The 12,905-nt window shown below is 40.4% G+C and overlaps 1 protein-coding gene across 4 annotated transcripts in view; it reads left to right on the top strand.

Annotated features, from left to right (window-relative positions):
• IMPG2 (interphotoreceptor matrix proteoglycan 2) overlaps nt 1-12,905 on the top strand; it is a 96,845-nt gene that overhangs the window by 72,488 nt on the left and 11,452 nt on the right. For all 4 annotated transcript variants that reach the window (XM_063806058.1, XM_016941572.4, XM_054682105.2 and 1 more), the window contains exons 12-14: nt 869-1,172; nt 2,186-3,444; nt 4,066-4,285. In XM_063806058.1, the coding sequence (XP_063662128.1) occupies nt 869-1,172; nt 2,186-3,444; nt 4,066-4,285 (1,783 nt within the window). The remainder of the gene's footprint in view (nt 1-868; nt 1,173-2,185; nt 3,445-4,065; nt 4,286-12,905) is intronic.

Genomic DNA, 12,905 nt, shown 5'->3' with positions numbered 1-12,905 from the left:
CAGGTGTGTGCCACCATGCCTGGCTAATTTTTTGTTGTTGTTGAGATGCGGTCTTGCTATATTGCCCAGTCTGGACTGCTGGCCTCAAGTGATCCTCCTGGCTCAGCTTCCCAAAGTGCTGGGATTATAGACCTGAGCCACTGTGCCTGGCTGATCATTGTACATTTACATAGACAGTTCTTCATAAAATTAAATAATTAACATGTTCAAGGATGGTGTTTCTGTATTCTTCTCCATTTCTGAAGCTACATTTTAAGATAATGTTAGTAGTACATTAGTAAAACATCACTAGAAAGAGGAAATTGTTAATGTTTCCTAAGTGTGATACCATTTCACAGGAGTGGCTATTCATTTGAGGTAACCAGACTACATTTTGATGTGGTGACATTTCTGACCAAACTAGAGGGCCTTCGTTAACTAATTATCTTTTCAGAATGATGAATAAAATTGCCAGTTGTTCTTTCCTGCTGTGGGCAATGTACTTAGATCTTTGCCAACAAGTTACAGATAACAGTAACTTCTATGTATTTAAAGTCATTTAAGCTAAAAACACAGAGGAAAATGAACCATCTAAAGCAAAAAAAATTTTCTCTCACAAATTCACTTTGTTTGAGGGCTTTTAAATATGTTACCTCATCTGTCCTTGGTTTTCAGGTGAGAGGTGATATACTTTTTCTCTAGATATTGGAATTTGACTATAAATCTGTTTGATTCTGGAGCCCATGTCTCCTCCTACTCCTACTATTATTAATACACCGCCTCCTTGTCCCTAGAAAATCTGGGAATATAGACAGATAGGTGGTATTTAAAATCACTTTTTATATGTTTCTTTTATCTATGATATGATTTAGCCTTTTTTTCCCCCCAGGATAATACCTTTCAAGCTGCATGGCCCTCAGCAGATGAATCCATCACCAGCAGTATTCCACCACTTGATTTCAGCTCTGGTCCTCCCTCAGCCACTGGCAGGGAACTCTGGTCAGAAAGTCCTTTGGGTGATTTAGTGTCTACACACAAATTAGCCTTTCCCTCGAAGATGGGCCTCAGCTCTTCCCCAGAGGTTTTAGAGGTTAGCAGCTTGACTCTTCATTCTGTCACCCCGGCAGTGCTTCAGACTGGCTTGCCTGTGGCTTCTGAGGAAAGGACTTCTGGATCTCACTTGGTAGAAGATGGTGAGAAACTTTAATTGCTTTTCGTACTTCTTATTGTATCCGATGACAGGGGTTTTCAAGAGAGGAAGAGACTATGGCTATGAAAAAAACATGGTAGCATTCATTAGGGGGAAAATGTCTTGGTAAAATTGTGTGTGAGAGGGAACAATCAAATTTAATTTGTTGGAATGGAGAGTCCAAATAGGTAAATAATAAGAAATAAACTTGGGGAGCTGGGGTGGGGATCAATTAACAGATATTTTGAAGGTCATATTGAAGGGTATATAGTTTAGTTAAATTACTGCTACTACTATTAAAGAACCACTTTACTTAAATATTGGAGTAATAAACAAATAGCACCAAAGAAGATTATTCAACTAGGTTATAATACAATTAGTTGTGGGGGCCAAGTCTAAAGATTTTTACTTGTAGTAGTATTGTGAAGGGAAGAAGCGAAATCATGGAGCCACAGCAGAGATAAAGAAGTGAAAATGAAATAGATAATCTAGATGTTGTGAAAGAAAGGAAAAATAAATGTGACTTAGGAATGGAGTTTACATGTGAAATGAGGAAGATGAAGAAATATATAAATAATGAGTTCAGGATTGTGAACATTGAGTGAATCTGAAGGATGATGGACAATAAACATAACAGGCAAAATGAGAATTCAAAGAGAAACACAATGTTCAGGGAATTTTCTTCCTAAATTACTGCTGGATTTAGTATTTGTTGTCAAAATTACTACCAGCAGTTCTTTATTTTCGTGGAATTAAAAAAAAAACAAGTGTTTGAAGATTATTTCAATAGTCAAGGTATTGTTATCCTTGAGAAGGAGATAATATTCATGAGTGACTGTCCCATATTGCAAACACATTATCAGATCTTCTTGTTGTTTGCTAGATATAGAAAAGCAAAAGTCAACAATTGTCCCTCTTAACTTCACAGGGAAAAAACAGGCAACTAGTTTTATTAGGAGAACTAGGAATACATTTTGGCAACTCTGTAGATTAATTAATGGAAAACTTTATTTTTAGGATTAGCCAATGTTGAAGAGTCAGAAGATTTTCTTTCTATTGATTCATTGCCTTCAAGTTCATTCACTCAACCTGTGCCAAAAGAAACAATACCATCCATGGAAGACTCTGATGTGTCCTTAACATCTTCACCATATCTGACCTCTTCTATACCTTTTGGCTTGGACTCCTTGACCTCCAAAGTCAAAGACCAATTAAAAGTGAGCCCTTTCCTGCCAGATGCATCCATGGAAAAAGAGTTAATATTTGACAGTGGTTTAGGTTCAGGGTCTGGGCAAAAGGTAGATCTGATTACTTGGCCATGGAGTGAGACTTCATCAGAGAAGAGCGCTGAACCACTGTCCAAGCCGTGGCTTGAAGATGACGATTCACTTTTGCCAGCTAAGATTGAAGACAAGAAACTAGTTTTAGTTGACAAAATGGATTCCACAGACCAAATTAGTAAGCACTCAAAATATGAACATGATGATAGATCCACACACTTTCCAGAGGAAGAGCCTCTTAGTGGGCCTGCTGTGCCCATCTTCGCAGATACTGCAGCTGAATCTGCGTCTCTAACCCTCCCCAAGCACATATCAGAAGTACCTGGTGTTGATGATTACTCAGTTACCAAAGCACCTCTTATACTGACATCTGTAGCAATCTCTGCCTCTACTGATAAATCAGATCAGGCAGATGCCATCCTAAGGGAGGATATGGAACAAATTACCGAGTCATCCAACTATGAATGGTTTGACAGTGAGGTTTCAATGGTAAAGCCAGATATGCAAACTTTGTGGACTATATTGCCAGAATCAGAGAGAGTTTGGACAAGAACTTCTTCCCTAGAGAAATTGTCCAGAGACATATTGGCAAGTACACCACAGAGTGCTGACAGGCTCTGGTTATCTGTGACACAGTCTACCAAATTGCCTCCAACCACAATCTCCACCCTGCTAGAGGATGAAGTAATTATGGGTGTACAGGATATTTCGTTAGAACTGGACCGGATAGGCACAGATTACTATCAGCCTGAGCAAGTCCAAGAGCAAAATGGCAAGGTTGGTAGTTATGTGGAAATGTCAACAAGTGTTCACTCCACAGAGATGGTTAGTGTGGCTTGGCCCACAGAAGGAGGAGATGACTTGAGTTATACCCAGACTTCAGGAGCTTTGGTGGTTTTCTTCAGCCTTCGAGTGACTAACATGATGTTTTCAGAAGATCTGTTTAATAAAAACTCCTTGGAGTATAAAGCCCTGGAGCAAAGATTCTTAGAATTGGTAAGCATAAAAAGTGAAACATGGGCACTAGTGAATAATCATGTATGACCGACTCCTCCTCCCCTCTAGCACATAAGGTCTGAGCCAGGGAAAGTGTGATCTGCTGTGAACATTCACTTCCTATCATTCACAAATAGTATCATGGCCTAGGGTTGGTAAGAAAACAGTAAGACATACAAGAAATGGAAAACACAAAAGTGGCATGAGAGTGATGTGATAATTTACAAGGAAGATTGTTTTCCATGAATTATGGGACTACAGTAAGTTTGACATTTCTCTTCACATTTTATTGTGAAGCTAATGTTTTGTGGGTACCTATGTTGCCTCCACTGTTGTGATCCTTTAGTGAAACAGAGAATAAACTCTCTGAGTGTCTAAAACTATGTATGAATTCCATGGGGTTCCTAAATATCACTATGAAAATCTTATAGCATTTCTAGTTTATACTGTCAAATCATTCCTAATTTGTACTTTTGTTAATTAACAGTTTAAATGTAGATAAAATACAATTAGGAGAAGTGAGGCAGGGTCTTACCTGTGTTTTTGTTTTGTTTTGTTTGGGTATGTATTGAACAAAATGTGACACGCTGTCAATAAACTTACCACTTTTGTATATTGTAGCTGGTTCCCTATCTCCAGTCAAATCTCACGGGGTTCCAGAACTTAGAAATCCTCAACTTCAGAAATGGCAGCATTGTGGTGAACAGCCGAATGAAGTTTGCCAATTCTGTCCCTCCTAACGTCAACAATGCGGTGTACATGATTCTGGAAGACTTTTGTACCACTGCCTACAATACCATGAACTTGGCTATTGATAAATACTCTCTTGATGTGGAATCAGGTATGATATTGCCTAGCATGGTGGTGTCTTATAGAATCCAGTGATTATTCTTGTGTGTTTTCTTCCTCATTGCATTAAGGTGAATCCAATACTTGTAGGAAAAAAGAGTACTATGTCAGACAAATCTTCCACATCTTGATAACTAGTAAAATATTTCTCCCAAGAACATCAATATCATTCCCTTTTCAAAACATCGTCCAAACATGTTACTTTATTATTTCACCTCCATTCCTTTCTCTACCCACTACATCTGGCTTTGGTTTTTATTTACCTACTGGATCTATTCTTGCTATGCCTTCATGTTGTCACCGCAAGGTTTGGGCCATCTTGCCTTTAAGTTTTTGCATCCATGTGCATTGTCTTAAGCCTTATATAAATGTCAATAACTCTCCACATTTTTTATATGCAGACCAAACATCTCTCATAACCTCCAGAATCAATATCTATCTACTTACTTGACAGTCTCCACTTGAATGTATTCTGTGTATATCAAATTTAAGATAGCTATGAGTGAGCTCTTCTTTTCCATATCTCACCACTCTCCAGCTAAATCTACTCTTTCTCTCAGCTTCTCTCTCTCTCTCTCTCTCCATAAATGTAAGCTTTATCTACTCAGCTACTTAAGCTGGAAACCTGAGAATTTTTTTTTTTTCTTTTTGAGATGGCGTTTCACTCTTGTTGCCCAGGCTGGAGTGTAATGGTGTGACCTTGGCTCACTGCAACCTCTGCCTCCTGGGCTCAAGCAATTCTCCTGCCTCAGCCTCCTGAGTAGCTTGGATTATAGGCACCTGCCACCACACCTGGCTAATTTTTTGTATTTTTAGTAGAGATGGAGTTTCTCCATGTTGGCTAGGCTGGTCTTGAACTCCTGACCTCAGGTGATCCACCTACCTCGGCCTCCCAAAGTGCTGGGATTACAGGTGTGAGCCACCGCACCTGGCCAGAGAAGTCATCCTTGATACCTCAATTCCTAACACCTGGAGCTTTTAGTCACTCACCAAACTTACACTGATTCTGAATTCTAAGTATATCTCAAATCCATGCTCTTTTCTCTATCTCCATTGCTACGACTCCATCCAAATCACCATGATCTCTCCTTTGGACCAGTTTCCCCACATCCTCTCGTGCTCCTCCTCCTATCCATCCTCCATATAGCCCCCATGGTATTCTTGAATGGCTGTCTGGTTCAGTAGCCACAAGGCCTGGTCCCCATCTTCTTCCCCGATATCCAATGTAACTAACCTCTGCTCAACATGTTCTAGTCAAACCAGCTTGTTTTTTGTTACTCAGATACAAAACCTTCTTCTTGCCTTAAAGTCTTTGCACACACTGTCCACTTTTGCCTTCTTACTGACTCCTGCTCACCCATGTGCCTCAGTTCAAATGTCACTTCCTCAGGACTTTTCATTGACTCACCTGTAGTCTAGACTGAGTCTTTCCTGTCAGTTTTTATATTACCAGTACAATGTTCTTTTCCCCTAGAGAGTTATGATCATTGTAATAATGTTAATTTATGTGCATAGTTGCTTAATGGCTATTTTTTCCAGATGAGCTTTTTACAAGGACTGAGAATGTGTTTGTTTTATTAAATACTTTTTAGCCAGAACTTAGGATAGTGTCTTGAACACAGAAGGTACTCAAAAATACTGTGAATGAGTGAAATGAATCATTGCTTTTATTTGGAAGCCTTGGATGCAGAGAACACTGTTGAAGTGTAAAATTTTGTTCTGCCTTCCTTTCTACATACCAGAGACAGAGGTTGAGGAGTGAGAAGGAGTGCCTGGCTTTGTATTTCTCCAGTGCCTTTTAATCTCAAACTGGTTTGAAAGTCATCCCTATTCTTTAGGAAAGAAGTGAACTTTCTTCTGAAATCTTTAAGAATCATTACTCATTGAAAGTGAAGAAAATGGTTTCACTAATCCTTCATATCCAAATCTCTTACCACTTGAGTTCTCTAAGGCCATTTGCACATTCTTTGTCATGTGGTATAGTGGAAGAGGCAATTAATTATAATTTGTAAGGAATGATTTCTTCTTCTGCTTTACAATTTATTATTTGTGTGACCCTAGATGGGTTATTTTATCCCTGACCCTTAGTTCCTCATATATTAAATGGGGGTAATATTGCCTGGCCTCTGTATTTTATGAGACTATTCTAAGCATAAACAAGTAGTATATATAAAACATTTGACTAACTATACAAATGCAAACAGTTATGATTTATAAAACTTTTGCAAAGGTCAATCTACTTATTTTTAAACAGAATTACAGGCCTGGTGCTGTGACTCACACTTGTAATCCCAATACTTTAGGAGGCTGAGGGAGAAGGATTGCTTGAGGCCATGAGTTTGAAGACCAGCCTAAGCAACATAGTGAGTCTCCATCTCTACAGAAAAACTTAAAAATTAGCTGGGCACTGTGGCATATGCCTGTAGTTCCAGCTACTTGGGAGGCTGAGGTGGGAAGATTGCTGGAGTCTAGGAGGTTGAGATTACAATGAGCTATGATCACACAACTACACTCTAGCCTGGGCAACATAGTGAGAACCTGTCTCTAAAAAAAAATAAAAAATAAAAAATAAAAACAAAGAGAATTACAATAAATACATTTACTTCAGTTTTTTTTTATTATTATACTTCAAGTTCTGGGATACATGTGTAGAACGTGCAGATCTGTTACATAGGTATACATGTGCCATGGTGGTTTGCTGCACCCATCAGCCAGTCATCTGCATTAGGTATATCTCCTAAAGCTATCCCTCCTCTAGCACTCCACCCCTGACAGGCCCCCATGTGTGATGTTCCCCTCTCTGTGTCCATATGTTCTCATTGTTCAACTCTCACTTATGAGTGAGAACATGCAATGTTTGGTTTTCTATTACTGTGTTAGTTTGCTGAGAATAATGGTTTCCGGCTTAATCCATGTCCCTGCAAAGGACACGAACTCATCCTTTTTATGGCTGCATAGTATTCTATGGTGTATATGTGCCACATTTTCTTTACCCAGTCTAACATTGATGGGCATTTGGATTGGTTCCAAGTATTTGCTATTGTGAATAGTGCCGCAACAAACATACATGTGCATGTGTCTTTATAGTAGAATGATTTATAATCCTTTGGGTATATGGCAGCAATGGGAGGTATTTCTAGTTTTAGATCCTTAAGGAATCACCACACTGTCTTCCACAATGGTTGAACTAATTTACACTCCCACCAACACTGTAAAGGTGTTCCTATTTCTCCACATCCTCTCCAGCATCTGTTGTTTCCTGACTTTTTAATGATCGCCATTCTACTGGCTTGAGATGGTATCTCATTGTGGTTTTGATTTGCATTTCTGTAATGACCACTGATGATGAGCTTTTTTCATATGTTTGTTAGCTGCATAAATGTTTTCTTTTGAGAAGTGTCTGTTCATATCCTTCACCCACTTTTTGATTGGGTTGTTTGTGTTTTTCTTGTAAACTTGTTTAAGTTCCTTGTAGATTCTGGATATTAGCCCTTTGTCAGATGGATAGATTGCAAACATGTTTTCTCATTCTGTAGGTTGCCTGTTCACTCTGATGATAGTTTCTTTTGCTGTGCAGAAGCTCTTTAGTTTAATTATATCCCATTTATCAATTTTGGCTTTTGTTGCCATTGCTTTTGGTGTTTGGTGTTTGCTTGGTAAATTTTCCTCCATCCCTTTATTTTGAGCCTATGTGTGTCTTTGCACATGAGATGGGTCTTCTGAATACAGCACACTGATGGGTCTTGTCTCTTTATCCATTTTGCCAGTCTGTGTCTTTTAATTGGGGCATTTAGCCTGTTTACATTTAAGGTAAATATTGTTATGCATGAATTTGATCCTGTCAGTATGATGCTAACTGGTTATTTTGCCCGTTAGTAGATGCAGTTTCTTTATAGTGTCAATGTTCTTTATAATTTGGTATGTTTTTGCAGTGGCTGTTACTGGTTTTTCCTTTCCATATTTAGTGCTTCCTTCAGGAGCTCTTGTAAGGCAGGCCTAATGGTGATAAAATCTCTCAGCATTTGCTTGTCTGTAAAGGATTTCATTTCTTCTTTGCATATGAAGCTTAGTTTGGATGGATATGAAATTCTGGGTTGAAAATTATTTTCTTTAACAATGTTGAATATTGGTCCCCACTCTCTTCTGGCTTGTAGGGTTTCTGCAGAGAGATCCGCTGTTAGTCTGATGGGTTTCCCTTTGTGGGTAACCCGACCTTTCTCTCTGGCTGCCCTTAACATTTTTTCCTTCATTTCAATCTTGGTGAATCTGACAATTATGTGTCTTGGGATTACTCTTCTTGGGGAGTATCTTTGTGGGATTCTCTGTATTTCCTGAATTTAATGTTGGCCTGTCTTGCTAGGTTGGGGAAGTTCTCCTGGATAATATCCTGCAGAGTGTTTTCCAACTTGGTTCCATTCTCCCCATCACTTTCAGGTACACCAATCAAATGTAGGTTTGGTCTCTCACATAGTCCCATATTTCTCAGGGGCTTTGTTTTTTCCTTTTCATTGTTTTTTCTCTAACCTTGTCTTCATGCTTTATTTCATTAAGTTGATCTTCAATCTCATATCCTTTCTTCTGCTTGATTGATTCAGCTATTGATACTTGTGTATGCTTCACTAAGTTCTCGTGCTGTGTTTTTCAGCTCCATCAGGTCATTTATGTTCTTCTCTACACTGGTTTTTCTAGTTAGCAATTCGTCTAACCTTTTTTCAAGGTTCTTAGCTTCCTTTCATTGGGTTAGAACATGCTTCTTTAGCTCGCAGGAGTTTGTTATTACCCACCTTCTGAAGCCTACTTCTGTCACTTCATCAAACTCATTCTCCATCCAGTTTTGTTCCCTTGCTGGCAAGGAGTTGTGATCCTTTGTGGGAGAAGAGGCATTCTCGTTTTTGGAATTTTCAGCCTTTTTGTGCTGGTTTTTCCTCATCTTCATGGATTTATTTACCTTTGGTCTTTGATGTTGGTGACCTTTGCATGGAGTTTCTGTGTCTGGACGTCCTTTTTGTTGATGTTGATGCTATTCCTTTCTGTTTGTTAATTTTCCTTCTAACAGTCAGGCTCCTCTGCTGCAGGTCTGCTGGAGCTTGCTGGAGGTCCACTCCAGACTCTGTTTGCCTGGGTATCACCAACGGAGGCTGTGGAACAGCAAAGATTGCTGCCTGTTCCTTCCTCTGGAAGCTTTGTCCCAGAGGGGCACCCACCAGATGCCAGCCAGAGCTCTCCTGTATGAGGTGTCTGTCAATTCCTGCTGGGAGGTGTCTCCCAGTCAGGAGACATAGGGGTCAGGGACCCACTTGAGGAGGCAATCGTCCCTTAGCAGAGCTCGAGTGCTGTGCTGGGAGATCTGCTGCTCTCTTCAGAGCCAGCAGGCAGGAATGTTTAAGTCTGCTGAAACTGCGCCTACAGCCGCCCCTTCCCCCAGGTACTCTGTCCCAGGGAGAGGGGAGTTTTATCTCTAAGCCCCTGACTGGGGCTGCTGCCATTCTTTCAGAGATGCCCTGCCCATAGAGGAGGAATCTATAGAGGCAGTCTGGCTACAGAGGCTTTGCTGAGCTGTGGTGGGCTCCACCCAGTTCAAATTTCCGGGCGGCTTTATTTACACTGTGAGGGGAAAACCACCTACTCAAGCCTCAGTAATGGTGGACGCCCCTCTCTGCACCAAGCTTGAGCGCCCCAGGTTGACTTCAGGCTGCTGTGCTGGCAGCAAGAATTTCAAACCAGTGGATCTTAGCTTGCTGGGATCCGTGGGGGTGGGATTCGCTGAGCTAGACCGCTTGGCTCCCTGGCTTCAGCCTCCTTTCCAGGGCAGTAAACGGTTCTGTCTTGCTGGCATTCCAGGTGCCACCAAGGTATGAAAAACAAAAACAAAAACAAACCAACTCCTGCAGCTAGCTTGGTGTCTGTGCAAATGGCCGCCCAGTTTTTTGCTTGAAACGGAGGGCCCTGGTGGTATAGGCACCCAAGGGAATTTCCTGGTCTGCGGGTTACAAAGACAGTGGGAAAAGCATAGTATCTGGGCTGAATGCACTGTTCCTCATGGCACAGTCCCTCATGGCTTCCCTTGGCTAGGGGAGGGAGTACCCCAACCCCTTGCACTTCCAGGTGAGGTGACGCACCACCCTACTTTGGCTCACCCTCTGTGGGCTGCACCCACTGTCCAATCAGTCCCAATGAGATGAGCCAGGTACCTCAGTTGGAAATGCAGAAATCACCCACCTTCTGCATTGATCTCGCTGGGAGCTGCAGACTGGAGCTGTTCCTATTTGGCCATCTTGGCAGCCACCACCTTACTTCAGTTTTGTATGTAACTCACATGTCAGCTGCATGCAATATCATCAAGGTTTATAAGCTTGCCTTTACTTTTAATATTCAAATTAGCTGGCATTAGCCCCACCCCTGTGCAGTATAAAACCTGCATCTATGTTCCCTCAACTCCTCAGTATTTCTGGGCATTGTTAAGGAACTTAAATATCTCTTAATCCTCCCCAGTTCTGAGTTTTCTTTGCTGAATTTTCAGTCTCACGGGAGTCTTGACTCTTGTGGTGTTAACCTAATGCAAATCACAATCCTGTTTTTGATCTGCTCAAAGCACTTCCAACATAAGGCAGTTGATTCTATCAGGCATTTGCTGATGGTATGAAGGTAATGGAGAAGGCTTTATCTCAGCACGGCAGATGGCTTAAAAATATTAGTTAGGCATAACCATCCTTAAATTCCTCTGCCACCCTCTCAAGGGCATCTCTTACTGGCCAACTTTTTTCCCAGGACCCAGCCAGCTATGATGTTGCTCAGGCCATAAAGCTGTCTTTCCAGACCATCTACACATCTTTCCTCTACTCTCATTTTTCTAGACCCATCTATCCTTCTTTTAAGCTGCTCCTAGAAAACCAGATTGTAATTAATTCCACCATTTAGATCCCTGTCTCCCATCCTAAATTTACCTCCAACTCTACCTTTGTTTCCCCAATAGAATCATTAAGGCACTTTTCCAAACATACAGTTAGCTACCTGGGCACCCTTTCTTAACTAGCACAAAGGAGTGGAAAGAGACTTTGAAACCACAGCCTTTTATTTACATTATTAAAATATTAGGCTTTGTCTTTCTCCTTGGCCTGGAAGCAAAAAGGCTATATTTTATCTTTTTCCTATGGCTATATCTTTTTCCTAATGTATAGAAAAGATAGACTCTATTTTTCTCACCTCAGACACATATACCTGCAGAATGGTTACAAAGTTTCAAAATTTTTAAATAGAATCATTTTACTACATGTATAGTGGTTAAGCATTCCTAACATGAAAATCTGAAATCTGAAATGCTCCAGTCTGAAACTTTTTGAGCACTGACATGATGCTACAAGGGTAAATTTCTTCACTTGGCCTCATGGGATGGGTTGCAGTCAAAACACAGATGCACAACAGTTTATTCAGAGGGCCCAGGGGAAAAAAGACTCTCACACTTCCCTTCGGAGTGATACAGTTTTTCCAGGCACAGCATGATGGTGATGCCGAACAACCACAGATTGTCCACATGGGTGGCTGAAATAGTGACCTCTTTGCTTTCTGGTGGTTCAATATACACAAACTTTGTCTTACGCACAAAATTATTTAAAATGTTGTATAAAATTACCTTCAGTCTATGTGTATAAGGTGTATATGAAACATAAATGAGTTTTTTGTGTAGACGTGTGTTCCATCCCCAAGATATCTCATTATGTAAAGGCAAATATTCCAAAATCTGAAAAATTTGAAATCCAAACTTCTCCTCCCAAGAATTTTAGATAAGGGATATTCAATCTTATATTTTTAGTTAAAGGCCTTCAGATTAAAGTACTTTATTTCAAGATTGGCTAGAGACAAGATTGACTTGACTCTTGCCCAACTTACTTTAACATGCAGTGTCTCAGAAGCTCTTGAACTTCCATTAACAAAGGAGAGCTATGCAGTACCATCTTCCTCACCCCTATAGACACTCCTATCCCTCACTGCTGGGTAAGGATCAGATTATTTTCTGATTACAAAGTCACAAAACGAATACCTGGATAAAGATGTGAAGACTTAGGAAATATACAGTGAAATCTGGCCGTGCAGTTCCCTTGTAGAAATTTCCCACCTGTCAACACATTTGTATGTTTTTCCTGTTATGTGAGCATCTTGGCAGTGGTCCCCTGTATTAGTTTCCTAGGGCTGCTGTAACAAAGTACCACAAACTAGGTGCCTTAAAACAACAGGAATTTATTCTCCCACAGTTCTTGAGGCTAGAAGTCCAAAATCAAAATGTTGGCCAGGCCCTGTTCCCTCTGAAAGATCTAGGGAAGACTCTTTCCTTACCTTTTCCTGGTTTCTGATGTTTACCAGCAATCCCTTGGCATCCCTTAGCTTATAGGTGTATCACTCTAATATCTGCCTTTGTCTCCAGATAGCCTTGTTTCCTGTGTGTTTCTGTCTGTGTCCAAATTTCCCTCTTCTTATAAGGACACCAATCATTGCATTAGGGCTCATTCTAATCTCGTATGGCCTCTTCTTAACTTGATTATATATACAAATACTCTGTTTCCAAGTAAGGTCATATTCTGAGGTTCTGGATGGACATGAACTTCTGGGGACACTAT

The sequence above is a fragment of the Pan troglodytes genome, chromosome 2 (genome assembly GCF_028858775.2).
Source record: "Pan troglodytes isolate AG18354 chromosome 2, NHGRI_mPanTro3-v2.0_pri, whole genome shotgun sequence".
Taxonomy (NCBI): Eukaryota; Metazoa; Chordata; class Mammalia; order Primates; family Hominidae; genus Pan; species Pan troglodytes.
Note: the sequence above shows the minus strand (reverse complement) of the source record. Positions and strands in the feature narration are given on the sequence as shown.